The sequence below is a fragment of the Acyrthosiphon pisum genome, chromosome A2 (genome assembly GCF_005508785.2).
Source record: "Acyrthosiphon pisum isolate AL4f chromosome A2, pea_aphid_22Mar2018_4r6ur, whole genome shotgun sequence".
Classification (NCBI taxonomy): Eukaryota; Metazoa; Arthropoda; class Insecta; order Hemiptera; family Aphididae; genus Acyrthosiphon; species Acyrthosiphon pisum.
The window spans coordinates 89,902,070-89,928,866 of record NC_042495.1 but is presented as its reverse complement, the minus strand read 5'-3'; the positions used below and the strand labels follow the sequence as shown (position 1 = coordinate 89,928,866).

At 40.4% G+C, this 26,797-nt stretch overlaps 1 protein-coding gene across 1 annotated transcript; it reads left to right on the top strand.

The window, feature by feature from the left end:
• The first annotated feature begins 6,287 nt into the window (after window positions 1–6,287).
• LOC100167197 (calcium-activated chloride channel regulator 1) lies at window positions 6,288–26,785 on the top strand. The gene is made up of 9 exons (XM_001943889.5): window positions 6,288–6,910; window positions 21,896–22,329; window positions 22,429–22,626; window positions 22,720–22,828; window positions 22,948–23,181; window positions 23,271–23,837; window positions 23,973–24,249; window positions 24,371–24,538; window positions 24,615–26,785. The coding sequence occupies exons 1-9, from the start codon at window positions 6,746–6,748 to the stop codon at window positions 26,009–26,011; spliced, it is 3,549 nt and encodes a 1,182-aa protein (XP_001943924.2). The 5' UTR covers window positions 6,288–6,745; the 3' UTR covers window positions 26,012–26,785.
• The last annotated feature ends 12 nt before the right edge of the window (window positions 26,786–26,797 follow it).

Genomic DNA, 26,797 nt, shown 5'->3' with positions numbered 1-26,797 from the left:
AATTTAATAGCATTATCACGTACGTATATCACTTTTGGGCTATACAATGCTAAATAGTGTCTTACCGTTGTGTACCTATTATAAGTAGGTATATAGCTAGTGCATTCTTATCCCGAAAATCCGTGTTTTTTGTGCCAGGAACCAGGAGAAATTTCTTGTTATTATATTACTTATTGGTCAAATTATTACTTAAAATTAAAACAAAGAATTATGTATAGGAAACCATGAGTCCTCATATATTGTGAATCGCGCAAACCAGAGTAAGGCAAATAGTTAGTGGATGAAAAATGAACTAAGAATTCGAAATGAGATCCCTACTGACGAGAAGAACTTAATAATATGTAAGTATATCTGAAATTAGTTTCGTAAAGCAGTGTAGGAGGATCGACTTGCCTGTGGTCGGAAAGAGAAGACAATTAATGTAATGCTTGTCAAACAGGCGTGCAGTACATTTTGAGGACGTTAGAGGCAAACCGTTGAAATTTTCACTGTATTCTTTCCGACATTTGAGAGCCATAATGTGACGTGCGCTAAGTTGACTTTTGATCGCAGTGACGGAGGCAAGCCCCTATGATACTCACATTCGAATATGCAGTGGATAGTCGTGAAATATACAATCTATCCGAATATTATTATTTATTATATTATAACTTGAATGCCAGTGTCTTTTAGTATTGATGTATTGCCAATTTCTGGACGGTAGTTCCGGCGCGGTGCTCCGAGTTTGTCGCGTATACGAACCAATTATAGGCCTTGGGCCATACTCACACACCGTCTTTAGTGTCTTTACCTATATTATTCAATTATTGTAATACAGCCGCGATGATAAGTGATAACAACGCGCCATTACGAGTTCGGGGAAATCAAATAAACCGTTTAACAATTTCTGGAAAACCAAACGACCGGTATACCCAAACGGAAAGAAAAATCATTACCGACGATCGTCGCATATATTTACTGTACATAATATAATAATAATATTATGTATAAACTATAATATACGCCGACAATATTGGGTGTGTGGCAGGCACGCGTGACTTTACGGCGGCGGCGGCGGCATCGTCTCAGTTCATTTGGCGTTGGGACGTGTGCGCGCGCGCCCGACGACGATTCGGTGGTCGGGAAGTATACCGTTATACAACTGTCAACGTGTGCACGAAAAAAAATTTAAAAAATATACGTTTCAAACGGGAGTAGAGGAGTTGGTGAAAAACAGACTGAGAGACAGAGAGACCGAGAGAGAAGAACGCAAAAAAACTACCCGAAAAAATAGACCGCGTAATAATGCATTGTAGGTATATATCATACATATTTGCGCGCCTATATGTATGTGTATATATTCTTAACTCTATATGATTTATAATGATATACCTAGCACGCTGTCGTGTTTCGACTCGCTCGCGAATTATAATATATATACAGACTATGACGACGACCGCGAACTAGCCGCGACCGTGAAAATCGGTCAAGTCGGTGACACGACACAGCGATATATATAATGACGTATAAAATAATATGTTTACGAACATCCACCTACACTCGTATTGTACATATATATAATATGTCTAATGGAGGAAAGCGTTTAGCGCATACACCTCAATCGCATAATACATGTATAGGTCGACTGAAATCGTCGCGGGACGGTCATCGTTTTTTTTTTCGCCGCGTTCATCTCCGAATGCGCGACGCGTGTTGTTGGTTTTAAATCGGAAAATTAGTGTTTTGCCACGGCGGTTCAAAAATTTACACGCTCCGAACCCGATTTTCGGGGTCGTCGAGACCGGACGTGCGGACGTACCATGACAACGACTACCTACGACGCGTTTTAATTAAAATAAATAATAGGTATATACATATATCGCTATATTATAATATAGTGTCGTCCGACGACTGCAAATCGGGCTGAAAATCGTTTTTTACACATCCGCGAAATAATCTCGGCTCACACCGTGCGTCATTGATGATGCAGAATTACGCGCACGATATATTATCGTGACCTGTTGCAGCAGAAGTCGGATGTTTCTGTGTATACAATCATTGATACTTTTGTGCAAACGCGTGACAAGGGCGTGATGCATATCATTATAATATGCTTTTTGTTTGTTTTAGTTGGAATAAATATATTGTGCCTAAAGGTGGCCGTGGTTATATATAAACAGGAAACTCTCGAGAGTAAATGTTAAATCGCAGACGCTGACCATAAAAATAACGTTATATTTACGTCCAGTCGTGTTGTCGTGCACATGGCTCTGATTACGATATTATGTCAATAATTTGTTGGCACGTGTTTATAAGTCGAGATTCTGAGTGAAGCGACAAATGTATTGATTTTATAACGATGTGTGTTTATGGAAGAAAAAATTCTATGATTTTTTACTTCGATAATATCTTCTCTGGTAGAAAAGTGAATCTAGTTTCGTAAATTAGAGGGTAAAAAGTAAAAAATGCACAATACTTCCCTTAATAATTGGAAAAACCAAAATATATAATCTATATCTAAAATATATATCCGCATAAATTATCTATTTAATTCTATATTATGTAAAGATGTAACACTACGACTACTCTATCTTAAAATAACGTATATAAGAAAATTGGAAAAATCGAAAATGTACATGCTGTCGAAATGGAACTAATTATTACTATAGTGAACATACAGTAGTATAATTTTTTATCAATATTTATTTTATGAACTTTCAACACCAGCTTCATTACGACCAGTTGCTTATAGAAGGCTTATACATTTTGTATATACTTACAATATTTGTAGTTATTACTGTGTTGTTTTACAAATTAAATTCAATAAACGAATACAAAATATAAAAATTGTTGTCGCTACGGCGAATGCTTGTGAGAAGTACCACGTTCAAAGTATAGACATTTGCACGTACGTATGTCCTTCACCCACCACCCACCCAACAACAAATTGAAACGTGTGATGGAAATTGTGTATAGTGCGTCGCTCTCGTTAAACGCTACTACCGAACAGAACAATACGCAGACACGCAGAGCGCTACGAACGAGCGTTTTTCCGTTTCCGTTTTCGGGAGTTTTTTTTTTTCGTCAACCGGAAGTTCGTTTTTATTGCGCGATGTACCATAATATTATCGCGTTCGGAACCAGTTGCCGGGTTCAGGGTTGTATCTGCATCGAGTCGGTCGTCCGTTGCGCGATGAATATCCTATGATATTGTTGTATTATTTTATTTTGAGCATGCGAGCGGACGCGACATATTTTATAACGGCTTGCAAAATATTTTTGTAATTTCATTATGTACAAACGGTTAGCAAATCATTTTTGCAACATGAACAAAGTACAGAGGCACATATTATTTAAAACAATATTGAGAGGTATTTTCGACCAATTTCGTCGGATCATAATTATTAGATAGGAACTTTAATACCACAAAACGGGCTTGTTATCGCTTCCGAGAGCGGTGAAATTCTTTATTTCTTTGAAGAAACAAATTAAATGTTTAATATCCCGCGCACGACGGTACGTAGAATTACCGCAGGACACGAAAATACGCATGTAAATATAATATTATTACTTATACTTATTTTGAAGAATATTATGTTGTTTGTGCGTTTTTATGTTAGTCGACTGCAGCAGTGACCTTATCGCACGAATAATTCCAACTGTTTTAACACTATATTGCACGACGATGCACAGAAAATAAAAAAAAAAATGTTATACGTTCTGATATTATAATAAATGATAAAATTTAAAAAAAAATGATAATTTGTGTACACCGAACTGGGTATACTTGCATAATATGATAATATGGGTTTGTTGAAACGTTTCCATTAAAATACGGTATTTGCAGATTCTGACTGTGTAACAATAATAACGCCATGTATATCATAGAATTCACGATTATCTGAAAGAAATATTATCTGTCACGCAGTATTTTGGAATCGATAAAAGGTCTTTGAGATATTTTCTTCGGCCGTAGAAACTCACTCATTCCACACAATCATGTATTATTTTATTTTTGTACCGCAGCATAAAATGTATATACTATATATCATAGATGATTTAACAGCTATAATATTATAATAATAATATCGTATACAGAAAATCCGTCGGTTTACAGACGATGGAAAAAAATTTAAAACTGTAGGTATAGAAAAACAATTGTTAAACATAAATTTACAATATTACGATGTTCGTCCAATAGTGTCGATTGACCCATTTTCACACAACGATGGTTTTTAAAGTAAATAATATGTGGCATAAGTATAATATTTGTTACTATAAAATAGTATGTATTTGTTTAGCCGAGCTCTTCGATCGTTTTCGCATATGTTTGCATTTTAATAGATGCATTCATTACAATATACACAATAATATTGTTCTACATGTAGTAATATTATGTACACGCTTGTTCATTAGTCACCCAATAAAATGTTATACATTTCGGTAATTGGCGTGTTTGAAAAATAATCGATTTAATTCGGCAATCGCGTTACGTTATTTTTTCAACACACCCGTTGCGTATATACCTTTATCGTGGACCGTGGTTGCGAATTACAGCAGTCTGCATTATATTATATTGTGTTAGTTTCGCCAAGAACGCGTATTGTTGTATATGGATCATATTATCATAATAATATCGTAACTTGAAGTGATTTTAGTGTTCATAAAAAAAATCCGTATAAACTAATTATTATAGAAATTGATTTTGGTTCAGCTCGCATCATCACTACGCCTTTTAGTAATATTCACTATACCTAGTATAGTACGAAAATATGAAACAATTTCTTTTATAGTACCCAATTTACTAAACAACAATTACGTCTAATGGTTAGGTCAAACATTTGTTTAAGAACAATAGTAAACTCTTTTGTTCAAAATTCGAGCAGATTAGCCGCATATTAAAATGGTGATATATAATTTATAGCAATATGCCAATATTGTGTAGAATAAAAGCGTATATTATTTATTTATTTTTAATACAAATAAATTAATAAGAGACCCTTCGGATTCACAATATAAAACAACAAAAAAAACTAGAATGCGTGATGTCCAGTGACATTGCTTCAACTTATTGAGTGATGATTTATTTAATTGCATTTTTATTATAGGTTAGACCAGATTTTTTGTTCTTTAAAGTGAATTTGAAGATTATTAATGGCAATTTATATGGTTATATTATAGCCATCTAGGTCAGAGTAACTTAACATACAAGTGTCATCTTCAAATGTGGCAATATAAGTGAGGTTGTAATGGTGGGTAGGTATGTACGAAGTACCTGAAATACCGAATTTTTCACTACTTACTATAATATAGAACGCATGTCTTTTAAAATTAAAAAAATGTTTACGCTTTAATCGAAAATAATTGGTGATCTACATTTTTAAAATAATAAAAAAAAAATAATGCACACGGACAGTACTATTTTCTCAAGAATAAACTGACGCGTTGTTTTAATGACAAATTAATGGGTACCTGTTCAGTGTTCAAGCTACCTATATTCAACACCTACCTACCCACTACCGGAAATCGAAAATAATAATACAAAGCGATAAACCGTGGAGATTAAAAACCGCGAGAAAGTGAAAATCGCGGTTCCCGAGAAATACTGGCCGTACCTACTAAAATAGCAATTTTAAAGATCGAAACCGATTAAAAAATCAAAACTAAAATATTTCAACAATAACAAGGTATAAATATACAATAGAAGCTTATTACATACTATTGTTATTAATATATAATTATATATTATTAAAAGGTGTATTGGTGTGTACACGGAAACGTGAAAATCGAGTTCGTTGACCAAATCTCGAGACAAAATAATAATAATAATCATCGTTCGTGTCCGGTGGTTAAGCCTCGTTTACTTAGTCGTACGATTTTAATAAGTATATTATAGTCCTCCGGCTGGTACCTATCTCTCGCCGTAAATCGATAATTTATGACGATGAGTCGAATCGTTGAGACTGACTTTTCGGGGAGTCGATGAAAAGTCGAACTCAGTAGATTCGCTCGAAAAAAAAATAATAAAACCCATCGCCGTCGGAGAGGGCGGTGGAGGTGGTGTATAGTGTCGCCGTGACAACAATAACAACAACAACGACAGCGACAGCGACAATGGAGGTAAAATAAAAAAATAATCACGTCCCAGACCCGCACACGTACTCGGCAACTACAACTGCAGCACCGAAGCAAATAATAATAATAATAATATTAAATACAAAATACGGTCTGCGCCGCGACTGCAGCGCCGCATCGCGGCGGTCGATCGCACCAGCGCCAGCGAGCTAGGTACCTGTTCTCCCGGCGGCGCACTCGATAGTTCAGTTCAGTTTTCACACTCGAATCGTCAGTTCGTCCGTCGCCGTCCGTGCAGTCGAGGAAGAATTATTTCTCGATTTACGCACACGTACGAGATCATTTTTTTTTCGTTTCGAACGACAGCGGTGCGCGAGTTTTTCCGTCGAATTTTCGCGTCGACACTGTGCGTCCGGAAACCGAGAGGTTTTTTTTGTTGATTTTTTTTTCCGATAAATTAACCACTGAATTTTATCGGTATACATATTAATATAATTATTTTATTTCGTCGTCGTCGCTTCTGTTGGTCTCAACCCGGCCTTTTTTTTGCCGATGATCATGACGTCGTCGACGTCGTCTCCTGCCGCCGTTTGAGCGAGTGCACCACACACACACAGCCCTTACGCCGCGACTCGACCCGACAGCGACCGGTGGTGGTAGTGGTTAGGTGTGATCAAGCAGCGCCCGAAAAATGACGGCTTGCGCGTTTTTGGCGGCGGTGCTCGCATGCACCGTCGCGGCCGCGTTCGCTGGTGGTTCGGCCGTCTTCCAGTCCGGCGCTTACGACAACGTAGTGGTCGCCATCAAGGATTCCGTCCCCGTGACAAATTGCAAACTGATCGTCAACAACGTCGAGGTAAGTGTCTAGATAATATTATTATTAATATTAGGTATATAGAAAGGTACACTTAGGTCCGAATTTCGTGTGGTTAATGTTTTTTTATTTTTCGTTTTTCGATCGAAAGACTGACGATAAACGGTTTTTCTCGATAGCAATGATGGGTAGATTTTTTATCGCCGTATAGACGGTGAAAATTGTTCGTGTTTACTCCGAACAAAATACAATATACACAAATCGGCGTAGTTAAGTCGTAGGTACCTATAGTCTTGTAATAATAATTTTACCGCCCGCCCGTGACTCGGGCGGCATACGTGCAATTATTATTTTTTTCCCTTTTACGGCGATTCCGTCGAGCAATTTATCGAATCACTTTACCGTGGTCCCGGGTAATTTCTTATAATATACGCAAGTTTTTATCGTCTATTGTGTTGTCGGCGGCCGTGCTCCACAATACATAATATATAATACGTCAATGCGTAGGAAGAGAACGTCGAATAGGAAAATATCAATCGTGGACCTTTAATAATAATAAAAAAAAACTGGTAGGTACCTATATAATACGCGTTTTAATATTTAAAACCGCCAAACTCGTCTCGATGAATAGGTCGACGACGACCACGATAGGTATATAACTAAATAATATTATTATGTGCACCGGTTGACCGACCGACCGACCGACCTCCTCCGCCGGTGGCGGTGGTCCGGCCTTCCGTTTTGGTCTGATTTCGACGTTAAACGCGGCCGTGCCGGCTCTCTCGGAAAATTATAATAATTTATACGCGTTGTTTGCGCGACAATCGGACCGCGTACACTTGTTGCCGTGTCGCGGACGGTCGTTTTCGTTTGTAAACGTACATAATAATATTATTATTTTTACCTAAATAGACAAATCGTATTTATAAACAATACGTGGAAGTCTATTATGTCATATTTTCGAAATCGGATCGGATCTTCATCTCGCCAGCAATAGATACGTTTTCACGGTCGCCTCGGCCAGCGAGTCACAAGCGGCAATAACGCGAAAACCGAAAATTTTCTTTCGCTTTCACTATTTCGCGGCGGCGGTGACATGAACGCCACCACGGCCGTCGTCGGTCGCGCACCGCATCGTTCGCCCGCAAAAACGTCTTATTATCGGTCAAACCCGCGGGCCGGCGAGTAAAATTATTTACACCAATCGCACACAATCGCTGTATTAAAATCATAATATTTCCACCTCGGAATTATTATCATTCGAGTTTGGTCGACCAAGTCACTCAGGAATAGATACCGTACTATATATATATGAGGCCGAAAAACGGTGTTATAAAAAAATACACGCATTATTTATGATATCATATTATTGTCATTAAGTTATATGCCCGGTGCGCCCGGTGAAATATAGCGCGGGAGATCGGTTTTTATCCTTTCCATTACTATAATTGTTTGTGTCTGTGTGCCGTGTCGTCTTGTCAAAACCCGTGTATATCATACGGGTCGTCGGTCAAAACTGGTTTAAATAGGTATACCATTATGCTATAAATATTACGGACCGAAATCTGTGGATATTAAGACGGCGGGGCAGTCTCTCTCTTCCGATGAATAGTACTATTATAACCAGTCGGAACATATAATTCATCGTCGTCGTGTGCGACGCGATATAGTCGACCAAAACATAATATTAAGGAGATCCCGTTTGCTTTTCGTACACTGCGCAATGTTCGCATTATTCTGTGCACACACGCGCACGATCCGATACGATTAATAATTATTGTCAATCTCTGGTCGATAATAAATTATAATAATAATTCGATGTAGAGCGTCGAATTCCGAGGCGGCGCGTGCTGCGCCAAAAATAATCGACTTCGAATACGGTTTTTATGCACGCCGTATAAAAAAATGTTCGTATCGATTAAATGTATAATAAATACTAACGACTGGTAATAACTAATAAATACTAGGTAAGTAGTTTAATCTGGACCGCCGAAACTAGTGAATGCGTATTTCGTAGATGTCATCGAAAACACGGATTTAAACGCCTCGACGGAATGACCGCGAGGACTAATCGGATACCTGTAATTATCAATAACGCTGTCCGTAAAGAAAAAAGTGAAAAAAAAATTATATACGCTTTTAATAGTACCTACCTACATATACGCGTCGCGCGATTCTAAAGATTATTTATTGAACTTGAACCCGAGCTGAGACCATTAAATAACGCGCTTATAAAATAATCACGGATATAATTGGTTCGATCGGATACTATAATATAAAATATAATATAACGCTCGCCGTTCGCTGGCGGTGTGTAATCAGTAATCACTATAAACATCATCGACGAAAACCTGTTAACCGGTTTCCGATGATGATAGCAATGAGGTTACAGAGGTCCAGTGGAATATAACGGATTTACTAAAGTCTCGCCACCGTACATTATAAGGCTGGGATAAATACGCGTTTACATGATTATTATAGGTACCTCCGATTATATTCGTACGTAGCACGAGTAACAAGTAGAGTAGGTATGCAGGCATTTTCGACATTTCCGAACTCATTATTTCCTCACAGTGCGATATAATAACTTATTATAGCTATATAGCACACATAGCTTAATGACACTTCGTATTATCGGGTTAAGTTTGAAATTCCGTCTTATAATGCCTGTGACGTGTGTCACATATTCCAATAATCGACCAATCTCCAATATATAAACATATTATTATAGGCATACAGTGGAATATAGTTATCTTTATAAAGAATGGCGCAATAACAAATCAGCAATTTCCGAATAGTCATTTAGTCATTTCTGAATAGTTTAGTGTTATGCCGGTCGCATCATCACTGCGGTAAAATAAAGCATAGTAATCTGGAAAAAAATACAATATTGTATTTGATCGTTTTCGAGCCGACGCGCCGACGACGGTATGCTCTAAAAACCACGTTTCTCCGAGTTTTAAAAATAGTTACGCGAATAACAGCGGTAGAAATTCAAAACGCGTCGGCAAATCGAGGAATGGAAGAAGAATCGGAAAAAGGTGAAAAAATAATGGTACATGTAGACTGGAGCAGTATAGTAATCGGAATTCGACTAAAATGCCGTGAAAATCGCGAAAATGTATTTATCATACGTTGTCATAAATAATAATAAATACACGTTTATGTGGAGTAGATGGCGGGTGGAGGCGGCGGCGGTTCCCTCGTTGTCACCGAGGTGAACACCGGTAGCTGCGGCCGGCCTGGGTCCCGCCCCGCGCGCGCTAATTGTTGTTGCCGCGCGACCAGCCGGACACCTCGCGCCGCGCCGCGACGAAAAACACGACCACGAAAAAACCGGTCCAGCGCGTCGATGTGTGCAACGCCGCCGCCCGTGGAATTCGTTCGTTCGATACGCCGCCGGACGATTTTCTCGGTCGTGGGGCGCAGGTCGTCATTATTATTATTATCATCATCATTTCTACACTCGGATTGTGACGGATTTTGTGTGTTCTCCATCACAAAATTCATTCCCAACAGGAATATTATTCCAAACAGTCGGGAGGTCAAAACACTCAAAACAGTATATTATGCTCTTGCTGCAGTCTCTCGTCTGTGTCTCTTTTTAGAATAATATATCGATCGTCATCTGGGCGCAGTGTCACGCCGCGAAGGCCGCCACCTCGTTTCCACATGAATTGACGTCGAGCGGACGTCGGCGCGAATGCTCGACGACGATGACGACACGACCTCACTTGTACTCTGTTCATGCAGTGGATCCTTTGGCGGGGCGTACTGCTGCGAGTTCCTATATATACACAAAATAATATTCTTTTTCGGTTGTCTTCGACCGACCGTTACGACTGCGCGCGCGACCTTGGGCTAGCACATAACCCATTTATATTAGAATTATGATGTGCGTTTTCCTGCAGGAAAAACGTAAAAAGCTTAACCGGTCGACTAATGTGATATAATTACCGAGTCCGCGGTGGTTTTAAACCATATATAAGCGGTGCTCTTCGTCTCTCTGACGACGCTCTGGAGTCCGTGAATCCATCATTAGGTATAAACACTCAAATCGCGGTCGCACACTCGACGATTAACCGCGGAGAAGAGGCATCGACGACGACGACGCCGCCGAGGCCTGGACCTACCTATTTATTATTATTAATCAAACGGCGTCCTCCCCCGGCCACCCTGCTTCCTTCCATTCGTTCTTTAAACGCTCGCGCGCGACTGACAGCTTTCTTTCAAACACTGTTCGAGTACGAAACGCACTCGAACAATGGCGATATAACGATAGCACTTGCGTTTATATCTCCACTATATGATGAGGTTGTATATAGATATTATATTTTGAATACATCGCGCTCGGCCTTTTTTCGTATATTATATTATAATATATACCTACTAAAAATGATAAATGACCGCATCACCACGACGCGGTTTAATAACGAGAGAGGTGCACCACACACACACTTGACACGCGGACGACCTTAAACCACCGCGATCGCGGAGCGCACTATGTAATATGCAGTTAATTATCTCCAAGCATAGGTATACCTATAATATTGTATGCAGGTTGCGCGCACCGAGAGTGCATTATGGTACATACCGTTTTGTTTTGTGTTATTATTCTCTCCGACGTAGTTTACCGATCCGGTTACTATATATATGACGTATACCTATGTAATATATTATACCTACATCAATAATATAATTGTATATGTAATAGTCTTCAGTAGAAAAAACGTATATATATATATATATATACCTTCAGTATAATATTAATATAATATAGCTAATACGAATGCGTTCCTACATGTATGCAGTCGCGCACGCGCACACCGGATTCGCGGAAAACTGTCGTCGGTGGTCGTGGCGCCACACGTAAAGATAAACGGCAGACTTATAATATTATATCGAACCGTATTATATTATATATAGGTACGGCCGCGCTGCATTCTTCGTCTGTTCGACGCCGCCGCCGCCGCCGTCTCGTGTGACGCGATCGGAATAACTAATACCTACGAGCAAAGGGCTGCTGCTGCCGAACGCGATTGAAATCGTTTATAAATTATCGTTATCACATGGTATTTACGGCAGGAAGATATTCTCAGCCCTCTCCTCCCCCGCAGTAGCAAGGGCGACGCAGATTGTGTGCGGATCCTCCGAGGCGCCGCCGAACTGGTAGCCTATATGTACATGCGATATATTTTAATAATACATCACTGTATTACTGTACCCATACCTTAAGTATAACTTACACGTAATAAGCATATGCGCGCGTAACAGTGAAAGTACACACATGTAAATCATGATGTACAGCCATTGTATACGAACACACGTTTAAAGTGCGCGCGGGTAAAAAAAAAAAGAACTAAACCGACGTCAAGTGCGTTTTAAATACGTCGCCGCAGCTACGTTATTTTTCATTTTATACACGCTTAATTATTATACGCAGGTAGACTGCAACATATTATAGGTAGGCACTACTGCTGTTGCAAGTGTTTCGAAAAATCACTGGACCACAGAAAAAAAAAACAATAACTCGACCTTTTATTAAACAAAACAATACTGTAAAAAAAAACAATGTTTTCAGAACGTCCGGCAATAGAAAAATTTGAATATTATTATAAAAACGATTAAAATGTATATAATGTATCTATACTATGATATATCATCGTAGATTCGTAGCGTGTATTGACCAAAGAAATTATAATAATTACGTAACGTGCGGTGGAAATATACCAATTTGTAATTTAGTGGCGTACGACGACCACGATAGGTTAAGAGGGTGGGAGGGAGTGTAGTGTTTATTATAATATTTTAACATACACAGAGCAGTATACGTTTAACTACGTTTATAGCCGAAGACAAAAAAAATCAAAAACAACTCTTTTCTCTGGACGTGGTGCGAGTAATTTTATATTACACGCACGCGTGTACACTTATATAGGTACAGTTTTTGTTTCTCATGTACACTATAATATAATATAGTTTGTGCATAATATGTGAACGGATAACGTTACGCGGCAGAGGAAACGTACTGCATACATATATTAAATGTTCTAAAGCTGTATGGTAGTATCGGCCGGTCGGCAAGTACATACACATGTGTCTACTTATAAGTATCCTTGTTCAGAGTCCGCGTAACCCAATATATTATGGAAGCAGCCGTGTGTCGGTGCACAATATATATACCTTACACTATAAATACTCACTCGGGTTGAATCATTTAACGCACTCATCGTGTCTCTCCACCGTCGTCCGGCTCTTGTCTTGCGTCGCGGCACTCTTTCGCCTGAAAAGCGCGTACACACACACGCACACACACACGCATAAGCGAGTACGTAATAGCATAACATGTTTACGGTAACCGTTCGTACACCCGATACTACGTTAAATGCGTTTACGGCCGATTACACCGGCGCAGACGTCGAACAGTGATGTGCGTGTATACCGGGTACGGCCGTGGCTTCTCCGGTGCCCAACTGCGCAATATGATTTTTACACACATACACGCCGGACTTTCACTTCATGTGACTCGAGTTAATAATAAAGTCTTCATATCCCGAATTTTGTTTTTATTTTTTTTTGCCCCGAAACACTTCTGCGGAAGTCGTCCGGCGGCGCCGGTCATCAGACGACACATGGCGACACGGCGTATGGAAATTGGACGCGTGCACTTCCCTCGAGAAACCCCAAAAACCACGAATTGCGGCTGTATCGATTTTCTAGGTAATTTCTCTAATGCGTACGGATATTTATACCATACGATAATTAGTAGTACCTAATAAGTTAACTCGTCGATTATCGTCATGGCGGTGGCACCATATGTTTTCCCCCGGAAAAGGATTACGTCCGACGGAGAATAATACCCTCGGCCTCCGTTGCCGCCATCATGTACGACCGAAACGAATCCTACGCCGTTTCTTGTACATCCCATTGTGTTATCCGCCGCCGTATACGATTAATAATTATTATCGCGGCGGCGGCTCGTAATCACTGTGCGCGGCGGCAATGGTTTTTACAACAAAACCGACCGACCGTGATGTATATACGATTGACGGTTTTTTCTCTCTCTCGCTCTCGTCTTATTATCTCCGACGTCGCGTTATTAAATTATATAAGACCTCGCCGTTTTTTTTTCGTGAATACCGTACGCTCGGACAATATATATACGCATTACAATTTATAATATTATAATATATATTATTATGTATACACCTATTGGAGGAGGCCTCGTCGTGTGAATATTTAACGGTTTTCTAGCCGTGAGGAAGCGTAAAAAAGGGTGTTAGTGGGGAGACACGTGTGCTGTAATCGGTGCTCCTATAACTCCTATAAGCATTATTACAAACGGTGCCGACAAAATATATAATATAATGTGAGCGAGTGCGTGTGCATAGGAGACGAAATGGCGAACGCTGCAGTCTGTACCTACATATAATATAAGAAAAATACCTTCGACCGGTCGTGCACAGAGTTACTCTTATTTTTATCCGTTCGAGAAAGACGACATAAGAGCGAGAGAGAGAGAATGAGAGGCAGGCAGACAGATGACCGTCGTCGAATTTATATATATATTATTATTACATATTATACTTGGAGTCTTGCTCGATGACGGTCGCCGTCGTCGTCGTCGTTGTCGTGGCGTCGGCGTCGTGCGTTCGCGTTTCGGTCGTGACCAACGCCGCAGCATAATATTTTATCCTACGGGGCTAATCGACGGCCGATTGTTGTGTGTGTGTTCGAACGTTTTTCTCCTCTCTCGCTCTCCGATCGGATTTTTTTCTCCCCTCCACCTTGTCCTCCACATTGCTCTCGTGAGTAGTATACATGTGCAGAACCCATAAATCCCCGTGCGAATAATATATGTATATATTATTTCTACGTGTGCGCGTATAATATGTGTCGTGGGCGGATTTCGTTTTAAATAATATTATTATTATTATTGTTATACGCTTCGTCTCTCGGATCGGAGTATATCGTCGTCGTGTATACATTATTTATTATAATAAATTGTACATATTATAGTGTATTATAGTATGTGGTGTACGATACAGTTTATATTTTTAACAGTCTGAATATTTTACAATATATTATAATATTATACGTATGTATAAATGTAACGCGAACCGGTTGAGCCGTAATATCTCGAGCGAGCGCCCTCGGTAAACGTGCTAATCGCGAAAAAAAAACGATTGAACGCGCGCCACAACAATAATAATAATACTACACAAAGAGCTCTTATAATATATTACGTTATATCGTGCTATACGCGTCCGGCCGCTTTTTTTCCAACTCACCGCGGAAATCGTGAAAATGCGCTCCAATCCTCCCGGTCGTAGACGTGTGCAACGTGCAAGTCGTGTAAACTTCGATGTGATGTTTGTCTGCTGCAGCTATGTGAATATACTCTTACCGTACGTTAAGCAACCAGGGAATCGGTGAACGAATATAAATCTCTATTATTATAATAATATATTTGCAACTCAACACAGTGGCACGAAATTTTCAAATTTTAAGTCGTACATACTTATTTCTTGTCCGGTATACAAGTCCTTCACGAACCAAGAGACCAGTTCTCGGATCTCCAATGTTTTTTTTAATTAAAACGCCAGTAACGTTATCTTTAACCGTCAAACTCGGTGTTCGTTACCTAATTATTTGATAATATACTGCGTTCGGACCGACTCGTTAAGAACTCGTTACAATCGGGTAAAACATCTGCGAAATTATTACGCACTTGCTGTTTGGTTTTTATTAAATATCTAAAATGACGTTTTCAATGCTCTCAATTGAAATTAAAAAAACTCATATCATAGACTTCGGCTTGCATTGCAAATTATGTATTACGAACTTTTACCGATTACACGGCAGACTAGTTCGTTTATCGTATGAAAGGAAATATCGTGGTGAACGCGAATTATTGCTGAAATATTTCAAATGCATACCTATATATTTGCGGTAATTGCAAAAACGATCACATTCAATTTAAATATTTATTACTAAAATGATTAACTTTATGATTGATTCTTTGTAATTTATCTATTGATGATTATGATCGTATTATTTTTTTTTATTCTAAAATCTATAGATTTATGGACTTCAATGTAACGCTCAACTATAGGTCTTAACCGGTACAACGCATTGGTTGTCACAATAGCAGATAGAACCATAGAAGTTACCACTGTTAATACGTACTAACTCTTTCCAAAGGTGCATAATAATATATAAAATAAGAACAGTAAAAGCCATCCTACGAATTCTTATTTCCGCAATTAAATGTCTAAAATATAAAATAATGGATCTTCATATCAACTTAGAGATATTAAAAATGTCAAATTTTATTTATTTTTTTGTCAATGAATATAATACTGACTCATAAATAATATATTAATAGATTATAGGTATTAAAATGTTATAAAACTCAAAAAACGTCTTATTTATTTATTTCACACGTTAGAACAATTTTATAGATTGTTGTGCTAACAGTAAAGATACACATGGTGATCACTGATCACCTTATTTGGACTGACATAAAATAATAATGTCAGGTGAAAAAACAATTTTACGTATTCTTTGTTACAACCATTATGACTCCGGGGTATCCCAATCTTCGTTTAATTATATAATATGTAACACTGTATAACCTCGAAATATTTATAGAAATACATTTAATTTAAATGTTTTACAATATAATCTAGTGTTAACATAATATACATTTTGTCCGTACACCGAATAAATAAATACAATAATTATTATTACATCAATTAATATTTAATATTATTTATTAATTATTATCACCGAGTTCGGCTAGTAATGCATTTAACCACATTTAAATCGTAGAATTTATTATCGTCGACATTGCAATCATGCGTATTATGGATGAATTCCAGCAATCGATTTGATGTTTCGGAATCCCGTCGGTAATTTCGAGAAATCCAAATATCGGTCGCGTCCTTTTGGAAAGTCAAAAATCGATCAAAAAATATGGAGATATTATAATAATAATATAACGTATACAATGTGTGCGGGTAGAGAAAAAATCTACACACACACGCAAACGTGAACGCGTAATAATAATGTGCTTACACGTGTAAAGTGTGAATATCGATGAAAATCATCGATTGCGGTGCTATAGCAAGTCGAAAAACCGCAAGACCCGACCGAGCGATCTAGACGCGGTGGTAAATCCCATTTTCAACGTTTATCGTGTGTTATGGACTTGTGGCCGGTGGTACACTCGAACACTCAATGTCGTATAATATTTTATACATATATATACGAAGACGTCGCCGTGTTTATATATATACATAATATTTTTTTTTTGTTTCCACGGCCCAACAGGTAAGAGGCGTGTCGGTCGTTAATGGATCGGGTTTTCGAGAAAGACGGAGAGAACGCTACGGGGAGATTATATATATATAATATATTATATATACCTATACGATAATAATAATAATAATAACCAGTACTTATGGCATGGAGAGTGCATTATGAGATATTTCTTCGGACGACATTATATATACGGGCGACCGTAATAAGCATTTCCATTATCCTACGTGATGGACCCCCCCCCCACGAATCACACACACACCCTGCGGTTTTCGGTACGCGCTTTAGAAGGATTACTATTTTTTTTTTTTGTTAATATTATTCTTTTTTTAATGCATTCGGCGTCGCCTGGGTTACACACGAAATTTCTGTCTGTCGGGGTGAGAGGGATTCGTGTCACACATCTATTCTCTCGTGCAAGTGAAAAACTATGGAAAAAGAGTCGAAAACTCACTAAATATTTTTTTCATAACGACGGCGGCGGCGCATAAGATACAAATATAACAATGTGTTTCGAAATATTATTATATCTGTTGTATGCGATACCACGCGAGGTTAACGCTAATTAGCCGTCTGGGTACAATCGGACGAGAGCGTCTCGCACGAAGATTTGATGGCCAAACACCGCACGGTCCGACGAGACGGTCGAGTGTTATTAGGTTTTTTTTCCTCTCCGTCGGTAATTTGCCAACGTCGTCCCGCGGCCCTCTCGACTTAACGCGCATTTGACGCGGCAGTTCGACGTGTTCGACTCCATCATCGGACGGGCGCGCGCTCGCTTTGTGTTCCGGACAGCTCCTTCGCCGTCAGAAGCGGCTAATTACCGGACAAGACAACACTATACACAGACCGTCGACCGGTTGATGTATTATGTATTTCGCAGCGCACATAAATACCGCATCACTATGACACGGCTAATATGATATTATTATTATTGTGCGTGTAGGTACACGGGTAGCGTATTATAGGTAGCTGGTACAAACCAGACGTGGTATGTATAGGTACTCGTTATGCATATTTGACGACAATAGGCCCCGTCGTACACGAAACGATTTTCTAACCCCTGTGTCCGCGCGACGGGAGATGATGGTTCTAAGTACAGGGTGGTGGTGGTGGTGGTGGTGGTGCGTCTCGTCCGTGTGATGAGCAGCGGCGGAGGCATAAGTAGTAAGACGTCAAATCGTAAACTACGTCGTATCGTTGTACTTCTATTATAATAAGTAATAACGTACACTGGTAAAATGGTATTGTGTCGTGAATAACGTTTTCTCTATTAATAAATCGTTACGAGATAGGTACGTATAGGTAATGTACAGCTGGTGGAGGAGGAGAAGCCATACGAAAAAAAACTCTCGTAGCAGCGGCCCACAACAACAACAATAATAATAATAATATGTAACCCGTGTCCGATCGATGCGGTCGCTTACAGATTTTTCCCCGGAGCAGATTGAATGAAAATAGTAATAATAACGAGAGGGAAAAAAAACAGTGTAAGTCATTTTGTGGATACGGTACGCGTTTTTTTTATGTAAATCGGATCGGCGGCGGCGGAGGTGTCAACCCGCGTCGAATCGTAGCGCGTGTTTGCCCGGCGCGTTTGGCACCGATCGAGCTCGCGCGCGGGGACGTGTCTTATGATTGGAAAAATGCGTGTATCACTATTATATTGTTATTGTGTAGCCACGGTGTGCCGTTGTCCGAGAATTAATTTGAAATTTTTTCTATTTTACGCGGACAAAAAATAAAACCAATCTCTCGTACCGGCTATATTATAATATTATTAAGTACAGGACGTTACGCGGCGAATATGCGCTCGACAGCGTACGCCAAAAACCAAACGGACGCACAATATTCATTAATAATAATAATCTTCTCTGCGGCCAAAATAACATCAATACAAATCGTCGGTGTCTGGGTAACGGAGCGGCACGGTGCAGGGGGTGTCCTTCGTGTATATACGCGACATCTCTGTCAGTGGCATTTTCTCGGGGCGACCTATGCGCTCTCGAGAGGAAACGAAAAAACTGGTCGCACAATAGAGAAGAATACACATACTCACTATAGGAACACATATTATACTATTACCGTGGTTGGGTTTTCAATACGACGATTACTTGGTAGTTGGTATTATATATAAGTGATGCGCGCGTGTGTGTGTGTGTGTGTGTGTGTGTGTGTGTGTGTAATCGGCGCGCCGGGCATGCAGTAATGGGCCGGAAGAATTCCTCGGCCAACCTCGTGAGAAAAACGTTCGGAGCCTATTCGGTCGTCGCGGGGTATATATAAGAGCTTCTAACTCGTATTTCCATCGTTTCGGAATGGTGTAGGAAAAAAACACAATAATAATAATAAATAATACGTCGTCGTTGGCTGTGGGCCGGCCTGTGGCCAGTGATAAATGATGATAATAATAAAATAGTATAATCTAGCATATTATTGACTTGCTATTCGACGTCTATCCAGCAACGTGTTGCCGGCGGGACCTAAGTGGTGTCGAAATCGCGTCGTTTCGATATTCTGATTTCGATACGTGTCACGCGCTCGCTCGCCAATTGCCGGAATTTTTTTTTATTATTATTAAATCGTTGTGTATTGCGTGCGGTCGAGCATAATATTATATTATATAGGTACCTACTGCATATTATTATATTTGTATATGTTCGAAAAAATAATAATAACCGTATATAGCATATAGAAATTATGTATATAAATATATGTATTTTGTGCTGCCGCCGCCACTTTCTCCGCCGCCCGACGATTATATTTTTTATCGCTCGCATTTCGTAAAACTCGCGCGTATATTGATAATTTTTTTCTCTATAGATTTCTCCACAATAATATGATATATTATAATGTGTGTTTACACGCCGCATATATATTTAGTCGCCCGGGTGACGTACACGAAAAACGGCGGTCGGGTCGCGGGCGGTGATTTCAATAGTCGCTTCGATCGTAACCGATTCTTGTTTTTTTTTCCGATATACGCTCTACATTTACACCCATTGTTGTCGTGGTCGTTGTGTCGTCGTATGCAAATAACTCGTGCGGAGGACACTCTCTCTCGCACAGTGAATTTTCGATGAAAATTCTTTGGCCGCACATATACGTACATAAAACCAGTCTAGTCAGGACTGGTCTCCGACACCGCCGCCGCCGCTCTTTGAAATTGACCGGCTTTAGGCTTATGGCAATAATTAGACGAAATCCCGGTCAGAAATTTTACCGTTTAAAATGGGATTAATTTCATAAATTAAACGAGTGTGTCTTGCTTCCGTTTTTCCGTCGAGAAAATCTCTGAATTATAATCTCGTTACGCGCTTGTCCAGCATCAATCACACGGCAGCTGTGTTGCATATAATATTACAAATATTATATACATATATATACACACGACCGTCAATTATAATGAGCACCTCGTGGTTGATAATTAACCGGTCGGCCACGGTACGATAGATTTCTCGCTAAATTGTCGGATAAGTGTTCGCCGCTCGATCACCGCGCGCGTAATCCTCTGGGTTTTAATTGATTCGTGATGAAAACTAGGAAGAACAGTATGAGAAAAAAACGCTCTTGCCGGCCACCGTCGCCGATGAACGACGAGACACGTTTGTGATCAGAAGAAGAGTACCTAAATATATAAATCATATCCTATATCGTTATTGTTATCTATACCTGCTGCACCGTTACACCGCTCAGCTGCAGCGACCTATCACTTTCCCGCCGCGCGCGATTGCGTTTTTAGAAACTCTTCGTTATAATAATCGACCGATCGTCGTCGTAACAATAGGAAATGACTTTTCGGACGCAAACGTGAGCAACGATACCTATAACATAATCGATACCGTATAATAATATTATAACTACCGTAATCGACTCGATATATTCGTACCTACCCACACAGAGTCTTCTCCGGGTAATACGATACGTACCTATACAACAACCATAATATTATAATACTGCACACGTTGCAGACATTTGCATATGTTACGTGTGTGTGTTACATTCGTTTACGTCGGTAAACTTGCGTTTTATTTTCTCTCTTGGTTTTTGGACATTCCGACCGAGACTAATGGGCCTAGGGGATTTCTTCGGATTTTTTATATATGTATTATATTATACGAAGAGTGTGGGTAACGGGCGCGTCGTCGTCGTTATTATTTTATTTTATTTTTGGTTTCGGTGCCGAAACCACTGACGGACAGACGAATTAGCTGCCGGGTGATTTATAACGTGTTCGAAATCACGACCGGTTCGACTGGCAATCAATTCTCGCCCAGGGCGCGCATGCTCACAGCTGCAGACGCGCTTGTGATAAATACGTTCCTCGCCGCCGCGGTTATACCTCTCGCTGCTCGCCATGACGTATATAATAATATATATAATATTATAACCGACGATTTTTTTTTTCTGTTCGTCATTATAATAATAATATTATACACATTTTATCAACGTCGACGTTTTCACGCTGTCGCGCGTTCCACCGCCGATGGGGTAGTTTGAGGGGGTTATGGCTGATGACGAAGCCCTAGCTATGTGGCATTGACGGCGGCGCACACGTAAGGTTTGACGTGACACCGGTGAAAAATAATACGCGATATGTCCGTCCCCCGGAGAGAGCGCACAACCATACATTATTTGTGTACATATATTATGATATATACCCACGAACGGTTATTTAAAATGAATTTTTTTCTCGTGTCACAGGCGGCGTTCACCAGTGGATCAAAATCTCTACACGAAGCGCTCAGCGGCAAGGCTTACTTCCGGTCGGTGACCGTGATGCTTCCGCAAAACTGGCCAGACCACTGTGTCGGTCATCTGCGTGGGATCGTCAGCAGCCAGGGAGAAACGCCAGACGTTGTCGTCGGACTTCCACACCCGGTGCATGGAGATGCTCTATGGACGCAACAGTCACAAGGTTGTGGCCGTCCTGGTGACGCCATATACTCTAGTTACCGGCTATTCCAAGAGCCCCGAGAACTGGGCAAGGAACTGACCAAACAGTGGGCCAAATACCGGTACGGAGTGTTCGATGAGGTCGGATACGCCGGCGACGCGGTCTACCCGTCATGTTACGCGTCCGAATCGTCTCCGGCCGAGGTCAACGGATGTTCTGACAAACCAATTTCCCAGACCAGGTGCGTGTGTAGCGATTGTTGTGTACAATATTATAGCTGCGATCGACAATGTTTTTTTTTTTTTACAAAACTAATTTTTCTTCTTTTCTATTTTTCCAGAGCTTGTGATTCCATCAACACGACAGCATTGGTCCACCCAGAAGCAAAAACTTCACTCATGTTTTCCACAGCATCTCAAGTGACTAAGTTCTGTGACGCTTCCAGTCACGACCGTTACGCGCCTACCAAACAAAATGCACTTTGCGGAAGACGGAGTATCATGGAGGTCATAAACACTCATTCGGACTTTACCAAAGGGTAAGTGATCGTTGCACGCGTAAACCACAGTATTTCAATACGCGTATATATTTTGATTGCGGACGTTTAATTTATTTTTATTGTCGTGTTTAGTGTGAACTTGTCGGGAAATCAAAATCTGACGCCGACGTTCATCTTCAAGAAAGAAATGCTCACCAGATACGTAGTGGTCATCGAAGACACGAAAGATATGATGGAAAGGGTATGTATCTTATTTTTTGCCTGTAAATCCTCGTACGATCTTCTTGATCGATTTTGATAATAACATAATATTATTATTATTTTAATATTGGATTAATAATTATTATTTTCATCATACAGGAATCTTGGAGCTTTTTGCGATCGGCTATTCGTAAATGGGCCGTACATGATCTTCCAGCCAACACGGAAGTTGGCCTAGTTTCGGCCAATGATTCTTCAGCCAACCGCCTGCACGGACTAAGCAGATTACAAACACCGGAAGCAAGAGACCAAGTGGCGTCGAATATCCCATACTCCACTGGTGACTCGAGGCAGCCGGCGTGTTTAGCCTGCGCATTGAAAGAAGCTATACAGGTAATTAATCATTCCAATGCGACCTTTCGCAGGACAAAGACACAAAAAACAAAATATATTCATTTATCTGTTGTGTTTTATCTTTGCAGATGTTAGAAACTCGCACAAGCAATAGTGGTCCCGCCAGTTCGGTCATCGTAGTGATCGCCCCTGGAACTTTGCAATCATACACGCCGGACTTGGCTAAACAAGTTTCCGAGGCCAAAGATAAAAACATACGTTTGGCAACCGTCACGTACCCGATGCTCAACAGGCTCAAATCCCTGGACTGGATGGCTGACAAGACCGGTGGTGTTTCGTTCACGGTCACCGAAAACCGGTACAACATGGCCACGTCGTACTTGTCCACATACTTCAAGTTGACAAACGTTATGCGCAATATAATGGAAACGTACTACCAAGGCAACAAAGGCGATTTGCCTGTGGAAATTCACAGGCGTGAACTGACTGACGATGGACGGACCGTGGTAACCGGTAGCTTCGTTTTGGAAGACCACATGGGTGAACCGGCAAAGTTCACCGTTTACACGCATAATACCGAAAATCCACTGATCAGAGCTATCACCCTGACCAGCCCATCGCAGCGGGTCTACTCAACTCGATCCGATTCACTGTTATCGCTTAAAATGCTCAGTGTGCCGGCCGCTATAAACGAGGTGAATATTATTATATGTTTATGTTTATGTTTATTATTATATATTATTATCATGGCGGTTTTTGTTGATGTTGCTGTTGTTTTTTCTTTATGTTTTATTTCAATGTTAACCGAGTGTGTATTTTTCGTTTTACAGACCGGAACGTGGACATACCACATCGAACGGTTCCAAGGAAGTCCGCAACCGCATTACGTGCAAGTGATGGCCAAACCGCTATCGAAAAATTCTCCTGTGGTCAGAGCTAGGGCTTGGACAAGTGGAACGACCAATCCATTGACGATTTACGCCGAAGTCAAACGTGGTGACTATCCAGTACTGGGCGCCAAGGTTGAAGTGTCGGTCATCCGACCAGGTTTAAACGGTTCGAACGCACATCGTGAAAAGTTTGATCTCTTGGACACAGGAAGTGGAGGTCAGTACAATTTGTATAATTACCCATTGTTCTCTAAAATAGCGATAATCCGTTGTCAAAGAAAATATTATTCTTCTAAACCCAAAACATTTTTTAATTTAATTTTACTGGTTTTATACAGATCCGGATCTCATGAAAGGCGATGGAATTTATTCAAGATATTTCAACCCGATGATTGGTGGACTTGGAGTTTATACTTTTGAAATTACAGTTTCGGACAGCAGCAGCAATGCGTACACTTGGCAACACAGCTCCCACAGGAACATAGAACGAAATCCAGTAAATTCCGGTTAGTATAGAACTTCGATAATTTGACTTTATAAATTCATATGACATTACTTAACGTCACATTATTGTATTTATAGAATCGAACTGCTGTGGATCGTTCATGACGTCACCGTCAGTGGAACAACTGAATCCGTTTCAACGTATTATCACCCCACTGTCCGTCACATACACCGCTGAAGATCTATCATCATCATCGGCGAATGTGGGCCGAGTGGGTGACCTGAAAGCCGAGATTGTCAAGTCTGAGTTGAAAGCCCGACTTACATGGACGTCGCCGGATATGGGTGGGAATTCTGTAGCCCGGTATGAAATCCGCTATTCACAGTCACTTCGGTCGTTGCTCAACGACTTCGACTCTGCACCAGTTTGGATTCACGGCACTCCGCTGCCGTTAGCTCCGGGCTCAGAGACCGTGTTCTCAGTGGACATGAACAAGATGCCCGAGCTCCTAGACCAGACGCTGTTCGTAGCCGTCAAAGCGTACGGTCGCGTCGAGTCTGATTCCATTCCCGGACCCGTGTCTAACTGGGTCAGGGTTTCGGTGCCGTCACCACCACCTCCGCCGTCATTGATCACCACTCACTCGTCAGTGTCGTCAGCCGACCCGTCTTGGACATCTGCCAACCAGAACGTCATACCCGGGATCGCCGGGGACTTTGAGATGCACTACGACGTATTGGTACCGGCCGCCGGTGGCCTGATGTTACTTGCTCTGCTGTTACTTATGTACTGTGTGTTTTGCGCCGTGAAACGCAACCGGAAACCGGAGAAACAGTCGCCCAAACCGGAAAAATCGCTCAATGTGTCTGTCATACCCAACGGAAACGGCGGTGCACTGAACATATCTTCTCCCATGAACGCCATCAAGACAGAACTGGAATCGCATTTTGAACCTTGTCTGATCGACACGGGTGACGCGAAGAAACGGTACAGCGTGGCACAATACGGAACGGCCGCTACCAACGACCATCACTACAATCTCCAGCAGCAGCAGCAGCATCAGCAACCGCATCAACAACCACATCAACAACCACATCCTTACCATCACCAGAGTAATGGTCACCTGAGCGTGATTGCTGGAGCTACGTTGACCCGTGCACCGAAACCGTTGAGTCCGTACCAATCGTGGACCGCTTCGCAGTTGTTGCACGAACACGAGCGCAGGACCAGTCCGTACGGTCAGATCGGTGACTTCGAGAATCAGTATCCACCACCAGTGCCTCCTCTGCCAGCTTATCAGCAACAACAACTCCAACAACAACAACAACAGCAGCAGCAACAACAAGCCAACGCGGAAAACATTTACGGAACGGCCCCGGGCCATTTCCAGCAGCAACAAAACGGACTTCCGCCACCCGGCCAGTACAACAACTATCACCGGAACAATATGATTCTGTTCAACCAAAGCCTGCAGGGATCGTTGAGTTCGGTCAGCAGCGGTGACAAGAAGAAGCGAAACATAACCATGGTATAATTACTGAAAAAAGTGAAGAAGACGACGACGACGGAGCGTTGAAGTTATTAAGACTGACTACTTATTTTGTGACTTTGGTCTTCTCCGACGCTAATCGTGTGTACGTGCACTATTTGGTCTGTTTACTGGATGTTCATTTTATTTTTTTTTTTTGCGGTTTCTAGTCAAATTCACAAATGTCGTAGACTAAAAACCACCACACGTACAACCAAGTTATATTTTGTTTTTTGTTATGATCTCACTTGTTTCTTGTAAAATACTTTTGTAATTAAATTAGAATAATTTCCCCTCTTGTATAATGATAGTAATTAATAATAATAGTTATTATTATTTTACTACTACTACTACTATTACGTTCGTTAAGGACCTTTGTATAAGCTTTATTATTATGAAACTGCCTCAAATCCCTAAATAGATATACTGACAATTATTATTATTATTATTATTATATTAATAAGTCGAGTGTTATGCACTGTTTTGTGCCTTTTTTTTTAAATATTATATTATTATTAATGTAAATCGTATTGTATGCATGTTCAAAAAAAATCATGTTGTTAAAATATTGTGTCTAGCTCTATTGACTAGCTATCAATTTAACTTTAGACAACAGTAATATTTTTTTTATGTCCAAAATATTTATATAATGATATATTTTTGTACCTAAACTTAAGTTTGTTGTAGACTACTTAGCGAGTAAGCCATTGTGTACATTCATATTGATGATTTTGTAAAAAAAATATACATACATACCATATTATATTAAAACAATAATAATCGGGTATTTTT